This window comes from Rhineura floridana, chromosome 7, assembly GCF_030035675.1.
Source record: "Rhineura floridana isolate rRhiFlo1 chromosome 7, rRhiFlo1.hap2, whole genome shotgun sequence".
Classification (NCBI taxonomy): domain Eukaryota; kingdom Metazoa; phylum Chordata; class Lepidosauria; order Squamata; family Rhineuridae; genus Rhineura; species Rhineura floridana.
In genome coordinates, this window is record NC_084486.1 from 77908021 (window position 1) to 77924449 (window position 16429).

Here is a 16429-nt window from a genome sequence, read left to right on the forward strand (position 1 = left end):
TCCACTTCTTGCTGCACTACATATGACTAGCTGGGACAGACAGCACTTGGGACTATGGATTCAGATGGAGACACTACCCATCCCCACAGGATGCATATTCAGGACAGCATCCCTATTTTGCCCTAACAAAATCAACTACATGTAATTGAATGGGCACAAGGGAATATCAGCCCAGTTGCCTCAGCAACAAAAATTGCATTTCCTCTACTGCACCTCCCCCACCTCAAATACCTAACCCCTTGCAAATAGTTTCATACCCCTTTCAAAAAGGAGTGTGCAAAACTGACGAAAAAAATGGAGGCACGTTTCACAAAGGAAGAAAATGTTCACGAAACTCACTGCTCACCTCCCACTTGGGCTCAGCACTACTTAAAAGTACTCAGAAGCATACCCTGAAAATCTAACAGTATCCCTGAAAGTATAGGAATCTGGGTGAACTTTACGTGTACAATTAAATACAGATAAGTCTTCAGGGCTTACAAAAAATATTTCAAAATAAATATGTTTTTCAGATGTATTCTTTGAAAGAGAAGAACAGCATGATGCCAAAACACTGCCCTCAGTGGCTGTTTCATAAATAAGTATGGAAGGATTTATTTTTGTCAGTGTTTAACGCTTCCTCCACCCCTCCATTTTAGGACCATTTGTCCTTGAAAATAGTTACACACAGTTTTATTTCTCAATATTGGTAAGTACTTACTTACACACAATATACAGCAAAATCTCTCAATTCTGTGTATTGTTGGATGAAGCCTTTTTTCTTTTTTTTTTTGAAAAAGTACTTTATGCCTTTATTGAGCCACTCACTCTTTCAGTATTTTATGTTTCTCTGTTTCTCATTATAGGCCAATGCAATGCCCTCTAGAATGTGGGTTACATATCCATTTAACTAAAAATATCGATGTTTGCAAAGGAGATCTAGCTTCTTAAAAGAACAGTCTTTACGCATGTCTTCTCGGAAGTCAGTCCCATACAGTTCAACAAGGGTTACTCCCACTTAAATCAACAAGACCCAAATTCTTTGCTCAGAAATACCATGTATCTAGAAATATGCTTAATATTGTACCTTGGTTCTGAAGGCAACATTTGCACTTCCATACAGTTCAGAATAATTTGGTATAGCCTGGACTGGTAAAGGATGATAGGAGGCATGGCCTTCGCAGAGTAGTAGAGGGAGAGGAAAGATGCCACGGAGAGTAGAAAGAGGGCACTGTCGAACATGTGAGGTCCCTCCACAGACTTTAGCAAAGTGAAATCCTACCAAGTCCCACTTTGCTTTCTGGTCCTTTAACAAACATCTTTCCTCAATGATAACTAAACTCGGATCTGTTAAAAATAAAAACGTATTGGATTGGAACTTGAATAGTCAAGCCTTTGGACCAAAATACCATAGCTTTTTACTCTAACCAACTCAGCATCCTGTCACTGAAAATGGCCTTTATCAGATATTTCAGAGATATCACAAGTTTGTTACAGGGCAATTCACTCTGAGCTGTTTGTTTCCACTTTCCTACATAAGCTGGGTGTCAAGCTGCACCTCCTGACAGTGCCTACAAATAGCCACCAGTGCTCTTAGCCTCAGTTTGCTGTAGCCTTTTATGAACCCACTTAGACTGTAGGATTACACAACAGAACATTTTAACTTCATTAACATGATTATATGTTGGAAAAAGCATCGGTCTGCATACATGTGGTTTTCTTGATTTCCTGCTCATGCAGTAATGCTTTGGCTACTGAAGAGCCACCGAGGCTGCAATCTACCAGACTCTACTCCTACACAGGTTCTATTGAAACAATTAAGGGCTGGGCAGGAGCAGCACTAGGTGAAGCACAGCATTGGTATACATGGCCAAAATGAGCAACTGCTAGGCAAGCAGACTATTTAACCACCCCTTCAGTTATAAGGCAAAATGGCATCTATTTAGAAAACTGAAAATCCAGTCCCAACCCCCAGTTCACAATGAATAAGCATAAAAATATTGAGTGTCCAGAAGAAGTAACAGAGTATATGTGTATTTCACAGGGCCTAGAAACATGCAGAGGTTTTGCTCAATAAAGCAAAGATCATGTTTGTAAGCAATGCTAAGGATAGGTTGGTAAACTACACTGTCCATGAACTGCATACTTGAGCATTCTTGCTTCACTTCGCCCTTCCTCCAGGACAGAAACAAATGATAGAAACAAACCATGGCCATCTGGCTTAGCATTACATCTGCACCCGCAGTTGTGGTTTGTTTGACCTATTTCTAACAAACCATGGCTTCCTGATCATGGAAGATATAAACTACAATCTCAGGTGCAGACATAACACTAAGTCAGATGATTTGTAGCTTGCTTCCCCACTGGATTAAGGGAGAAGTGAAAGCAGGAACCCTTGGGTTGTGCTCATGAACCCATAACTTGTGCATAGTATGATTTTACAAACCATTCTTCATAGTTCAGCATTGCATGTGAATGTGGCTAAGAGTCTAGTTGTCTGGCCTTGGAACCTAGCTGCACATGTAGCACCCAAAGAATATCAGTATTCCTTTTGTAAATGGAACCAAACTTTCTTTTAACCATTGCCACTTTAGCTATGCAGAGAACTCCCATCTTCTACAGGCATTATATGATATGAAGTTTGACACGTTCACATATCCCCTATGAAGAACACTGGCAAACAATTGTTCCCTCTGTGATTTTCAAGGCACCATCAGTTATCTGTTTTAGGTACCTCCTGAAAACATATTTTTGCCCAGCCCTCTGCTGACCCCTAAAGTTAAGATTTTCTTTTCTTTTTACTTCTGTATCTTTGCACCTCTGGTGTTATATTTTACTGTAAAAAATTAATGATGTGTTTAATAATCTGATATCTTCTTGTGTTATATTTTATAGTATATTATACACAGCTTGGATTTTTTTATGTTAAAGCAATCTAGAATTTTTTTTAAAAGGTGAAAATGTCACAGCAAACATACATCACAAGTTTAGCCTTGTGGAGAAAGCACTCCATGAGGTTACAAAATACTGCCTCCATCTCACAGACACCTGCAGATTTTTCACCAGCCTGCTCATTCACAATCTTATTCTTGCCCTGTCAGTTACCATGTGAGTCTGGTATAAATACAGCATAGCATATACTATATGAAGAACTGTACACACAATTCTGCATGACTCTACTAAGGGAAGACTAAGGCCCAAACTAGATGCGATCATGGGGACAGCCACACTTGCTCATTCACATGAACACATCATGTGCATCTAAATAGTGTATGTGTTTGTATGTAGGGTCTAACTTTTACAACAAAAGATGCACATTCACAGAACTAAATCTTCTTTGCCCCCTGCCTTAACTACCTGTTTGTTGTCCATTGTCAGGCTCCCTGCCCCCAGTCCAGCTCAGTTTTGGTATTGGAAGCAGACTGGTGAAAAATAATGTTATTTTTATGTCTATCCAGCCTATGGCTCTTTTATGAAGTTCCTGAGAGAATAAATGCTTCAGTGGTGGGAATGCTGATGCTTAGTAGTTGATCAGCAGAGAAACAAGGAAGGGGAAATAAACCAAACAGTGTTGACAATACTATATATAGTATCTCTCTCTCCCCCTACCCCTCCCTCCCTCCATCCCCAGTAGTCCTAATGCTGACACAAACTCCCTTCATGACAAATGATCTAAAGGTGTCAAATGCTACATTTACCCCCCAAGCAAGGGAAGTTGTGAAGTAATAGTTACTCCAGCTCTCGTACAGTGAAAGTCCTCTTCCTGAAACAACAACACTCCCTGTACATTTTTTTTATGATTCTAGCCTTATGAGAGATTCAGAAAATATAAATGAAGGGCACAAAAGTTAACAAAACAGTTATTGTAAACTCAGCCCTCCTTACCCATTAATACACTTTTGTATCAACCATACACACCCACACATATGCAGGTATGTTGAAGTGCTCTTCTAACTTGAACTGTTTGCGTTTCCCCCACCCCCTAAAGTCAGTACTAGGAGGCAATTCAAATGCCCTCAAGAAAGCAGAAAGCATGGAAATACAGCCCTTCTTGCCAACAGTACAGAATTGACCGTGTCCATAAATTCTGCTCAAGATTTTACTTCAGAACATTCTATGACACCAGAACAGCTCAGTCAGTCCTCTGGCAAGGGGGACTAAGATTGCATCCCTACAATCACTTACTTGAGAGTACATTCCACTGAATTCACAGGACTTGCCTGTGATTAAACGTGCAAAAGGCTGGGCTGATAGATTTTCAACCATCTATACTTCTGTCTCTTCAGTCTTTACCCTATGATACAGCCCTCCCCACTTCCCTTACACCTTGCTTCCCTTTAGTCCTTTCTTCTCAGGTCCCCTTCCTCCTCTTGTCATCATTCCTAACTTTCACTTCCCTCTATCTGCTACCTTTTACATGCCCTTTCCCTGCCTGCCCATACTATTCATGGCAAGGTCCAGAGTCTGCCCACTTGCAACCCTTTTATGTCTGATGTCTTCTTTGTTTTTTGTTAAAATCAAAACTGGAGACAAAATCCCTGAATCTTTTACTGGACACATTGGCAAAGCTAGTTTTAGGCAAATCTGTATGTTGTTTAGTGCAACACATCATGCAACTAAAAGGGCATTTATGTGGGAATTCCATGTGTAGTATTATGACCTCAGATATTCTGAAGGTCTTTAATATATTTTGGCTTTAATAAAATCATGTTTCTACAACAGGGATTCTAAATGAACCTCAATGTGCACACAGACAGTTTTAAAGAAATGAATGAATGAATGCCCTGCTCTCTATGATACTTTTGGATAAGGTGGTTCAAACAATACAGAGAATTAGCATAAATTTATTTCAGAAAAATATAGCCACCAAAATCAAATTGCAAGTGGGGCTTTCCGTCTAAAAGCATTCCATGAAGACTGCAAAATATTATCATTGTTGCATAGAACAGTGCATTTAAAAAAAATGCATGAAAGTTGTTCTCAACTCCATTCATGTTCCACACGTTAGTACATTAATAGTACATACTACTGCACAGTAACACATGAGGCACAAAAAACAGGGTTTCTATTAGCAAGTCATTCACAAAGTGGTAGGCAGTTTAGGGTTTTGTGGCATATCAGCACCTAAACTACACTGTACCAAACAAGTTTGAGCAAATATGGCTAGACCTAGAACCGCAGGTTCTGTATGCACTCTCCAGCTAAATATATTTAGGCTGCAATCCTAACAACCCTACAGAGGAGTAAGCTCCACTGAACACAGGGTGACTCATTTCAGAGAAAACATGCATAAGATCAGGTGCAAAATCAACATTACTCTGAAGTAAGCTCCATTTGGTTCAATGGGACTTACTCCCAGGTAAGTGTGCACTGGATTACATCCCAAGTTTCCCTAAAATAAAATCAGTCTTGCTTAGAAAAGCTTTCAGTGAGAATGAAGGAAGGATAGGAGTTACATAAAAAGAGTGTGGTACAACCTGCAGAAGCCAAGTCATTTCATAGCCAGCGAGGAAGCTGGCTCTGCTAGATTTATAGAGTCAACTACCACAACATTTTGGGAATTTTTCTGCTAAAAGGCACAAGCCAACAGATCATCAAGGGCTGAGAGGAAATGAGACTGCAAAGAAAAAGAAACAATTTCCAAACGTTCCAAGCAAAATACAGCTTATCACTCCTGATGGGCTTAAGAAGGGTTATTCTCTGCTTTGCAGCCTAGCAACCCACTTTTTCACTCCCTGCAGATTGTACCTGTTAGCGATGCCCGTACTGCTACCTCCGCTACTATGCTTTCTTGCCCGGCTCAGTCTCTGCGGTGGCTTTGGGTCTTGCAGTCCAAGGCTCGGCATGGAAGGGAAGGTCGAGGCATACCCATGTTCACACTCTGCACAAATCATCAGCAAAGGGGAAGAGAAGGATCAGTCAATAGGAAACAAAACAGGAGGTTCCAAGGACAATTAGGGAGGCAGCTTAGAGAGCTCTGAAACAACCCTCAGGGAGCGCTCATGGCTTCAAATAACCCAGGGAACTGAAGCAAGACCTCCAGTGGGGCATGGGGACTACGGCCAAGCCACCTGTCAGAGGGACAGCCTACCAGTTTCAGATTAAGAGACAAATGCTTGGAATTGTGCACCAACAGTTCCCAGTTCAGTTTCCCAGAACAACGGAAAGAGACTGCCATTCAGGGGGCATCTCTCCACCCTATTTATCTACAGCATGTGAACTTGTTCACCCCACCCTCTCCCCAAATATCCCATCCTTTTCAAAAAGAGTAGCCCCACCCCGTATTGGAAATGTGTCTCTTCAATCCCCACCCCCTTCCTCAATCCAGTTACCTCTCTCTCTGCGCTCCAGGTATTCAGCTGCCTCCAGAAGGCGCTGGATGTTAATCACCTCCACCCGTTCCATACCCCTTGGGATGGATGAGGCCGCCTGCCAGCCCCTCAGCACTCTAGATCTTCTCCTAAACCGTTGAGAGGAAGGACTTTCCCCTTCCCCCTCCTCTCTTGTAGCTAGCCCTTTTAAAAGAAGAGTGGCAACTCCAAGTCCTCCGTTTTCCTTCAGGGAGAGTGAACGAGCAAGGGTACAGGCAAGGAAGTACGGGGGGGGGGGAATCTAACAACTCCTGCAGTAGCTGCCCCTGAATCCTGGCTACATCCTCCCTCGAGAGTCTGGTTCTAAATCTCCTGCCCCTCTTTTCTATCCCCTTGTCAAGAAATCACTGGTCCTGCCCACAAAGCCGCGTCCAGACTCTTTCCCCTCTCTGTTCTCTTCCCTCTTAACCCTCAAGCTGTCCCCCACCAATCTAGCCCCACACCCTTCCCCCTATACACCAAGTCCCAACATCTATTCTCCTTCAATAGAGCCCCGCTAGACCTGCCCCCTGCCCTTCTTCCCTGACCCTACACCTTTCCTCTCCACCTCGATGCTGCCCCCGCATCCATGGTCCAAGCCCTCTTCCCTTGGATCTAGACGTTTTCTCCACCTCCTGCAGCAGATACTGTAGGTCCCTGCCTCTTCCACAGTTTGTTTACCTCTGCTTAGAAATCATGGGAGGGGGAAGAGAGCACACATGAGACTCTGCCCCGACGCCACTTGGGAAATGTAGTTCTTTGCTTCCGCTCCCTTCAAGGACGGCGCGCGTGCAGTTGCATTGTGGGAAGTCTCCCTCTTCCACTTTATACACTGTTTCGTGGCCGGTTGAAAGCGGCTGTAGCAAAACATTCATCGCCTTAGCAGGCTCCCTCCTGCTGCACTCCTGTGGTACTTGCGGACACAAAACGGGGAAAAATCCCTTCCTTGTTCAAACTGAAGCACAGGGCATGGATACTGATCAATTTGTAACAAAATCCGAGTTCCAGGCGGGTGCAGGCAGGTTTTATGGACAGATTAAGTGTCACACCGCTAATTGCACAGACAACTAAGAGCCAGAGCCTACCTAGGTCTACTCAGAAGTAAGCGTCACTGATTTCAGTAGGACTTGCTCGCAAATAAGGGTGCACAGAATTGTGGAAAAATAAATACCACAATTCTGCTTTTGTTGTGTATTGCTACACACTATATTTTAAAGTCTGCCATTAAAACCACAAAACCTACTCTTGCAACTCTTCAACACACCCTGGAAGTAAATTCCACGGAGATCAGTGGGGCTTACTTCCAAGTTGTAAGTAAGCTTTTTTCTTTTTGTAATAAATGTTTTACTGAAGGTTTTTTGTTCAGAAAGGGATAGGGATATGGGACTAAACTCCTTTATTTTGTGTTTCCTCTGCCGCAGAGCTGTCAAATGCAACACAGTAGCAGGAGGGCTAGTCTGGATGGGGACCTTGTTGTTAATCTACCCCAGGATGTGTAACGGCACAAGGGCAAATCAAATGTATTCACAATCAGCACTGCCCAATTTCAGCTTCCAGAGTCTTATCAGGACGAGAATATTTCAGACTAGAACTGCCTGCTCTGTTTGCATGGAAGGCTCCCACTGTGAGGGCTGATTTGTCTCCTTGTCAGTTAATGGGTCTCATTTCTGGTTTCTTGCTGCTTGTCAGTGTCATCTGAAACACTGTCAAATACTGTATTTTAATTTTTGACTGGTGATCAATATCACTGTTATTTCATTGGTGATGCCAGAAGGACAGTTGGGGGGAAGGCAACCTATGAGGTAGTGCTTTCCTCGCCCCCCTGCCCCCAATTTGCTAGATCCCTGTAATTATTTAATGGAAAGGCACTTTTCATATATAAATTACAGCCAAATAATCAACTGGAAATTAAAATAAGGCTGAAACCCTAAGCAGGCTTACTTGAAACTAATTCTACCACAAGCAGTTTGGACTAACAGCACAATCCTAAAAGTATCTACTCAGACATGTCCTACTGAATTCAATGGGATTTACTCCGAGGTTAAGTGGGGTTAGAACTGCAGCTTTACTTAAGAGAAAACAGGCTTACAATGAAAGTTGAAATGTGAAAAAGATTGTAATTTCTCTTTCAGAAATACAATGTGGAGAGAAAGCTCACCCCCTCCTCCAAAATCAATCCTTCGGTATAGCAGCACCTACACTTTGGAATTCCCTGCCCATTGCTATTAGGCAGGGACCTTTTCTATACTGTTTTTGACACTGCTAAAACCTTTTTTTGTTTAAGCAAGTTTACCCAGATATGTAAATTTGACATGTATTTTAATACGTCATTTTATTTTATAATGTATATTTTAAAACCTGCTGATTTTATTTATATTTTGAACACTTTTAACTGAACTTGTTTTTAACATCTGATTTTATTGGTAATGCATATTTGTAAAACTGCTAATCATATTTATATTTTAAAACTCTGAGGTTAACTTGATTTTAACATCTGATTTTATTGGTAATGTTAACGTATATTTTAAGTAAACTACTTAGAGATTTTGATGATTAAGTATTAAATAATAAATCCTGTTAAATAAATAAATGCACTTTGCCCCTACTATGCCCCCCTCCCTCGCACCCATCCTTAATGCTGATGTTGTTGCAGTTTCTACTTGGCAATTGCCACAATAGGCCACAGAAACTTTGCAGAAGCAGAGATGATTGAACTAACCTGTTGTGCAGGTTGATTAACATTAAGCTAATCAAACATAAGCAAAAGAAGTTTTGGAAAAGAAAAGACAAAAAAAATAGTTACAAACCTAGCAGAACTTGTTAGCCTTAGCCTTACAAAAATGGCAATATAAACTATCATGCAAAAGTAAGAGTAGCATCATACTTTTATTAGGAACAAAAAAAACCACAAAAGGGATGGGGCGGAGGACAGAAATGCTGGGCACATGATGGAAAGGCAAAATCTGCAATTGAGGAGGAGGAACTATGCAGACATACGGGGCAATCCTATGTATGTTTTCTCAGAGAGGTAAGGACTCACTGTGTTCAGTGTGTCTTATTCTCAGGTGAGTGTGCAATTTAGGGTTGCCAGGTCAGAAGCATCCCAAACCCTGAGATTTCAAGGGCAGGCCCTAGTGATGTCATAGTGGGTGGCCCTAATAATGCCATTAAGCATGATACATTAAGCATCAACCACAGTGTCTTGGAGCATACCACTCAAACAAAAAAATTCTTTGATTGGAAATTAAGATAGAAATCTTAGCTAAATGAGGATGTTTCCAGGTCCAGCTGAAATGACAGAATCATTCCTTCTCACCTCCTTAGAGATCCTGGGTAAGGAACTTTTAATCTAGCCTACTTGCTTCTGGAAAAAAAGGTTTAAGTTTCCTCAGGCCCAGCCAGTCAGTAGAAAGCCACTTCAGGAAGAAGGGAACCTAATGTTGTGGAGATGTTAGATGGGAGCACTCAGGAATCAAAATAGATGCCCCTGAAGGCTTCAATTCTAAACACACTTACTAAGGGACTAAGCCCCATAGAACTCAACAGGACCTACTTCTGAGTACATATGGTTAGAATTGTGCTGTTGGCAGGGCCGTTGCTATCATCAGGCCAACTAGGCAGCTGCCTAGGGCGCAGACCTCAGAGGGGTGCAGTACTGACCTTTGAGGGGCACAGTTTTATACAGAATAGTTTTTTAACCCTTGTTAAATTGCAACTGACAATTTATATTTTTTATTTTAAAATAAATACCACAACAGTGCTATGGAATATAATTAATTATAAATTCTTATGAAAAATGTCTATATTCTATTTTTTATTTATCCTTTTTATACTCGAGTGAGTAACAGCGTGTTTGTGCAATGGAATACTGACCATTTAGAAAACTATCAGACCTGGAGAGAACTTGAATTGCGCTTATCTAAAGGAAAAACAATTGATGATATTGACCAGCAGAAAATCAGGCAAGAAGAACAATATTGGCGACAAATCTTGGAACGCTTGATTGCTTTGGTCATAGTTCTTGGCATACAAAACTTGGCATTCCGTGTTACAACTGAAAAGTTGTACAGTGCTAGCAATGGAAATTTTTTGAAGTTTGTAGAATATCTAGCCCTTTTTGATCCTATCATGAATGAACATTTGTGCAGAGTTAAAGATCAAGAAACAATGGTTCATTACCTAGGAAAAGATATCCAAAATGAGCTTATACAGCTTCTAGCAGGTGCTATAAAGCAGAAACTTTTAGCACATGCAAACTCAGCCAAATACTACTGAATTATTCTGGACTCCACACCTGATATTAGTCATATTCAGACCTTGGAAAAGTTACTTTTTTGAACTACAACTCCCAACAGCCCCAGCCAGCATGGCCACTGGATTGGGCTGATGGGAGTTGTAGTTCAAAAAAGTAACTTTTCCAAGCTCTGGGACTCATATTGAACAAGTGACAATGATTATACGTTATGTTGATGTAATCAAACCATCAGTTAATGAGATGTCTGAGCCTGAGGTTATCATAAGAGAACATTTCTTGGGATTTGTTCCGCTAAAGGAGACTACAAGTGCCTTTATGACAGAAACTCTTCTTGAACAGCTTGAGCAAATGGGATTACCAATTGAGAGTCTGCGTGGTCAAGGTTATGATAATGGGAGTAACATGAAAGGCAAAGAAAATGGCGTACAAAAGAGAGTCCTGGACATAAACCCACGTGCCTTTTTTGTGCCCTGCAATGCACACTCTTTAAACTTGGTAGTCAATGATGCCGCTAAGTGTTGTCTGGAAGTAACTAGTTTCTTCCGTTTGGTTCAACAGATCTATAATTATTTCTCTGCATTGACTCAGCATTGGCAAATTCTAACTAACCATGTATCAGACTTAGGCATAACTGTTAAGCCATTGAGCAAAACAAGATGGGAGAGTCGTATCGATGCTTTGAAACCTCTGAGATATCATCTTGGTAGTATATATGATGCTTTAATAGAGATCTTGGATGACACAAGCCTAAAAGATTTATCTGGAAATACTTCCTGAATTGAAGCTAAGGCCCTTGCTGATGCAATTTGTAAGTTCAAGTTTGTGGTATCCCTTGTTACATGGTACAACATCCTTTTTGAAGTCAATCTTACAAGCAAGCTACTACAAAATAAGGAAACTGATTTAAATTCAGCTACAAGCCAATTGCAAGTGACCAAGAATTACCTTGTGGGCTGCAGGTGTGATGAGGGTTTTCAACAAGTTTTGATAGATGCTACTGAGATTGCAAAGGAGCTAGAAATACTACCAAACTTTGAGACAGAGCAGGTTAGAAAAAGGAGAAAGAAACAGCAGTTTGAGTATGAGGCCCAAGAAGAGGCACCGCAAGATCCAAAGCAGAAATTCAAAGTAGGTTTCTACTATGCTGTCTTAGACATGGCCATACAATATGTTGAAGAGAGATTCCAACAGTTACAACAATATAATTCCCTATTTGGCTTCCTGTATGATATATACAGTATCAACAAAAAATCTACTAAAGATGTACTTAAGGCCTGCAAGAATTTGGAAAAATCATTGATGCACAATGGAAACAAAGATATTGTTATGAGTATGGGGGTTGGTATGGATGATTCCTGTGGGTCCCATTTCCAGCCTCTGATTCGGAATGCTATGCCTGGGGGCTCGCTCTGCTAGCCAGATGAATCTCCTTTGTTAATCAAATAGAGTGGCCAGGTAAGATAATGGGATTATCGGTTGCCCAGCAACTGGTGAATGGGCCAGGAAGACCCTTTTTCTCATTGAAACTCTTCTGGAGAGGAGCCTCCCTCCCCACTCCTGGCAGCTAGCAGAAGTTGTGCTTGTAGTTTTTAGTTGTGTCTAGAGAAAGGCTGGTAGCTGGAGGGAGGCAGAGAGACTGGCTCTCTGCACCATGGCATTTGGGGGGCCTCCTATAACATTGATGGGAAAGCTGAATATCGGACTGCTGATGCATTGAACCCCTCCATCCTTGAGCTCAGGTTGGAATGTGTGTAAATAAATAAACCATATTTCATAAAGACACCGCGGTCTCCGCTGACCTTCCCAAAGGAAACCAAATCCTGGAGAAGCGCAGGGACCCCCGAAATCTCACCGCTCAGAGATTGGGGGAGGCGCGCAACATTATTGATGCTGAAGATCTGTGCTGTGAACTTATAGCAATAGCTCAAAGACTTCCAAAGTCTATGCCACCACAAGGAGCACTTCTCTTCATACTACAACAAAAACTCCTGGATAATGTGCTTAATGTTTCTGTTGCTCTAAGGATGCTTCTCATACTTCCAGTGTCAGTGGCAAATGGTGAACGCAGTTTCTCAAAGCTCAAACTTATAAAAACTTACATACGCTCAACAATGTTGCAAAAGACACTAGTTGGCTTGGCAACTATATCAATTGAACATGCCCAAGCATCAGCACTTCACCTGAAGGAATTGGTGACAAAATTTGCAAAGGAAAAGGCACGCAAAGTGATATTTTGATGTACCTGAAATTGAAACTTTTAAGAGACTTAAATTTTAACATCACAATTCACAAGATTATTCAAAATGATTTGTGTGCTAAAACATTTTCTTTTGTATTTGAGAAAGATAATCAAAGATTGTTGTATTACTTATTCTTGCAATTTAAAATAAATTTAGCAGTTTCAAGTTTTGTGCTTTTCATTTTTTCTACAAGACATCTGTTTTTGAAAATTGAAGTTAGCAATTGGGGGGGTGCAGGTAGCCTTGCCTAGGGCGCAAAATAGCCTGGCACCAGCACTGGCTGTTGGTAAGGCTTGACTAGGGATCCTCTGCAATGATATCCATATCAAAGCAGGGTTGGCAATCTCCAGCCTGGAATGCCCTGCCTGCCTTATAACATGGCTGCTCCAAACGTCTTTATAGACTTGACCCTTCAGTGCAAAGAGAAGTTTGAGAAATGAGTAAGAGTCAAGAAGATACTCTACTCTTTCCTGCCTACTCTGTGGGCTGCTATAAACTCACTTTGACAGCCAACCCAATTCCAGTGAGTAATAACTGACAGAGAGAGAACACACATGGTTTGTTCTACCTTCACAGGTAGTAGATTGGGAACAACAGCAATTGAAGCCACGCTTCCCAGTATGTGAATTCTCTTTTACCACTATTGGGCAAGAAACAAATCATCATACAAACAACCAGGTGCATCATCAGTGGGTTTAAGTGGGTTAAGGTGACCACATGTAACCACTGTTGTTGCTTCTATGGATGTAAGGGAGTAAGGTCAGAGGTAAATGAAATGCAAATAGAAAAAGATAAGGCAGTGATGATCCTAAATGCAATATCATACCAACCATAACAAGATTCCTATGAGTAAGGCAGAAAACTCAGCATCCCACAACCAGTCAGGGTTCCTAACCAAAACTAAAAAATTCCTGGCAGCCAGTTGGCTAAGGTCACAGAAATCCTCATGCAGCATAACCTGACATTGGGGCTGCAGTTAGTGCAGAATGCTGCGGCATGACTGCTGACATGAGTGAGACCCTATCAGCACATAACACCTCTGCTCTGAAATCTGCACTGGTTGCCAGCCCAAGTTCAAGGTGTGCTTTCCATGTTATGGGTGCCACATAGTACTTGTTCTGGTCTTGTAAGAAATCGATAGTGGTAGTACCTACGCTTTGGAACTCCCTGACTATTTACATTAGGCAGGTGCCCTCATTGTACTCATTTTGGCACCTGCTAAAAACGTTTTTGTTTAGGCAAGCCTACCCAGGCACGTAAAAGCTATTGTGTTTTCTATATCTGTTTTTAATTCATTGTTGGTTTTATTATTTTGAATGTTTTAAAATACCTGTCTTTAACTGTTTTTGCCAAGAATTTTATTGTTTTAATTCCTGCTACAAACCACTTAGAATTTTTTGTCAATAAAGCAGTATATAAATGTTGTAAATAAAACAAATAAATTTTGGAGTCACTGTGGCCCTTGGGTCTCTTTCCTCTTGTACCAAGTCAGGCCATTTGGTACCATCTAGCTCAGTACTGATGAAATGGGCTAGCATTGGCTCTCCAGGATTCCAGGCAATAGTCTCTTCCAGAGATTGAATTTTGGACCTTTGCATGCAAAGCATGTGCCCTCCCACTGAGCTACAGCTGTTTAAAAGTGTATCTTTTAAAATTGTTCTTTTCTATTCACTAAGGAATGCACAGCATACCAGGGCAGATCCACACCATGCATTTAAAGCACTTTCAACATATATTTGAAGCACGTGAGTCCCACTACAGAATCCTGGGAACTGTAGTTTGTTAAGGGTGGTGGGAACTATAACTGTGAGGGGGAAACTACACTTCCCAGGATTCTTTAGGGGAAGTCATATGCTTTAAATGCGAGTTGGATGTGCTTTAAATGTATTATGTGGATCTGCATTACCTCATAAATTTTGCCTACGCATAAATCATTTAAATTAAATTTTAAAATGGAAATAAGCTATAAAGTTTACTTGGTGACCATGCGCTACTTACCATCTCTCAGCCTAATCTGCACCTTAAGGTGAAAAGAACAGAGGGGGACCATGACCACCCTAAGGAAGAAGGGCACACTTAAAATGTAGATGAAATAATCATTTGTAAATAATAATTTACAACCATAGTGCAAAATCAGATACATATGAAGACAGAGTGTGAAGAAATTGCCTAGAGAGGTGGTGGGCTCTCCAACACTAGAGGCATTCAAGAGGCAGCTGGACAGCCATCTGTCGGGAATGCTTTGATTTGGATTCCTGCATTGAGCAGGGGGTTGGACTTGATGGCCTTAGAGGCTCCTTCCAACTCTACTATTCTATAATTCTATGAAATACATATGCATGAATGTCAAAGAGATTTATTATTTACACAATCTGCAAAGATATTTATAGTGCAATCCTATGCATGTTTACTCAGAAGGAAGGCCTAAGGTATTCAATGGGGCTTACTCAGATAGGGAAGCATGCAAGGGACTGCAATTCAGTGATAAGGAACTTCACTCACCCAATCCAAAATTCAGAATCATGCCACTTTAAGTTGTTTTGCAACTGTTTTATATTTGTTTTACGGTTATTGGATTTTAAATGGCTTTATGTCTTGTGAGCTGCCTTGGTTTCCAACCCTACCTCACAGGGTTGTTGGAAATATTCTATATACACACACACTGGAGATGTAAAATTACATACACCCCATATAATAGTTTACTGTCAAATCCAGTTGGCCATTGCAGAATATTAAAAATAAAAATATTAGTTTCCTCCGAAATAAAAGCAGTGACACCTAAGTAAGCCCTGCCTAACTGCTTAAAAAAAAGGTTTGGAGGGGGAGAGAAAGATTTACAACACAATCCTTTTCTATGTTCACTCAAAAGTTCCATTGATTTTCAGCACAATCCTAACCATGTCTACTCAAAAGTAAGTCCTACTGAATTCAGTGGGGTTAGCTACCAGGTATGGGGAATTAGCATTGCAGCTTTACTCCCACTAAAATTTCATATTGGAAAGGTTTTCAGAACAGGTTATAAGACAAATTTATTTATTTATTTATTATTTGATGTATATCCCGTCCTTCCTCCCAGCAGAAGCCCAGGGTGGCAAACAGAAATGCTAAAAACACTTTAAAACATCATCAAAACAGACCTTAAAATACATTAAAACAAAACAACGTTAAAAACATTTTTTTAAAAAGTTTTAAAAACATCTTTAAAAAAAGGGATAAAAATATATTAAAAAGCAATTCTAACACAGACGCAGACTGGGAAAGGTCTCAAAAGTCTTGTTGAAAGAGGAAAGTCTTCAAAAGGCGTTGAAAAGATAGAGATAGATGGTGCCTGCCTAATATTTAAGGGGAGGGAATTCCATAGGGTAGGTGCCGCCACACTAAGGGTCTATTTCCTATATTGTGCAGAATGAACCTCCTAATAAGCTTCCCTCTTCCACAGTTCTGTAAAATTTAAACTTTGACTCTTTAATTAGAAAAGTATAACACTGCAGCATGTACACTTTTTGAAACTTGTTCAAAATTTATTTGAAAAATAAAAAGTATAATATACCATTTTTCAAGTAATTTAAAAAAGCTTGCATGTACACTATTATGCCTACCAAGAT

General features: G+C 40.7%; 1 protein-coding gene across 5 annotated transcripts in view; it reads right to left on the minus strand.

Annotated features, from left to right (window-relative positions):
• Positions 1-16429, minus strand: part of MXI1 (MAX interactor 1, dimerization protein) — a 165567-nt gene that overhangs the window by 124086 nt on the left and 25052 nt on the right. For 2 of the 5 annotated variants that reach the window (XM_061636037.1, XM_061636038.1), the window contains exon 2: positions 5728-5860. In XM_061636037.1, coding sequence (XP_061492021.1) covers positions 5728-5860 — 133 coding nt within the window. Of the gene's footprint in view, positions 1-5727; positions 5861-6311; positions 6790-6884; positions 7004-16429 lie in introns of those variants that run through there. The other 3 variants (XM_061636041.1, XM_061636040.1, XM_061636039.1) reach the window with 3 other exon arrangements.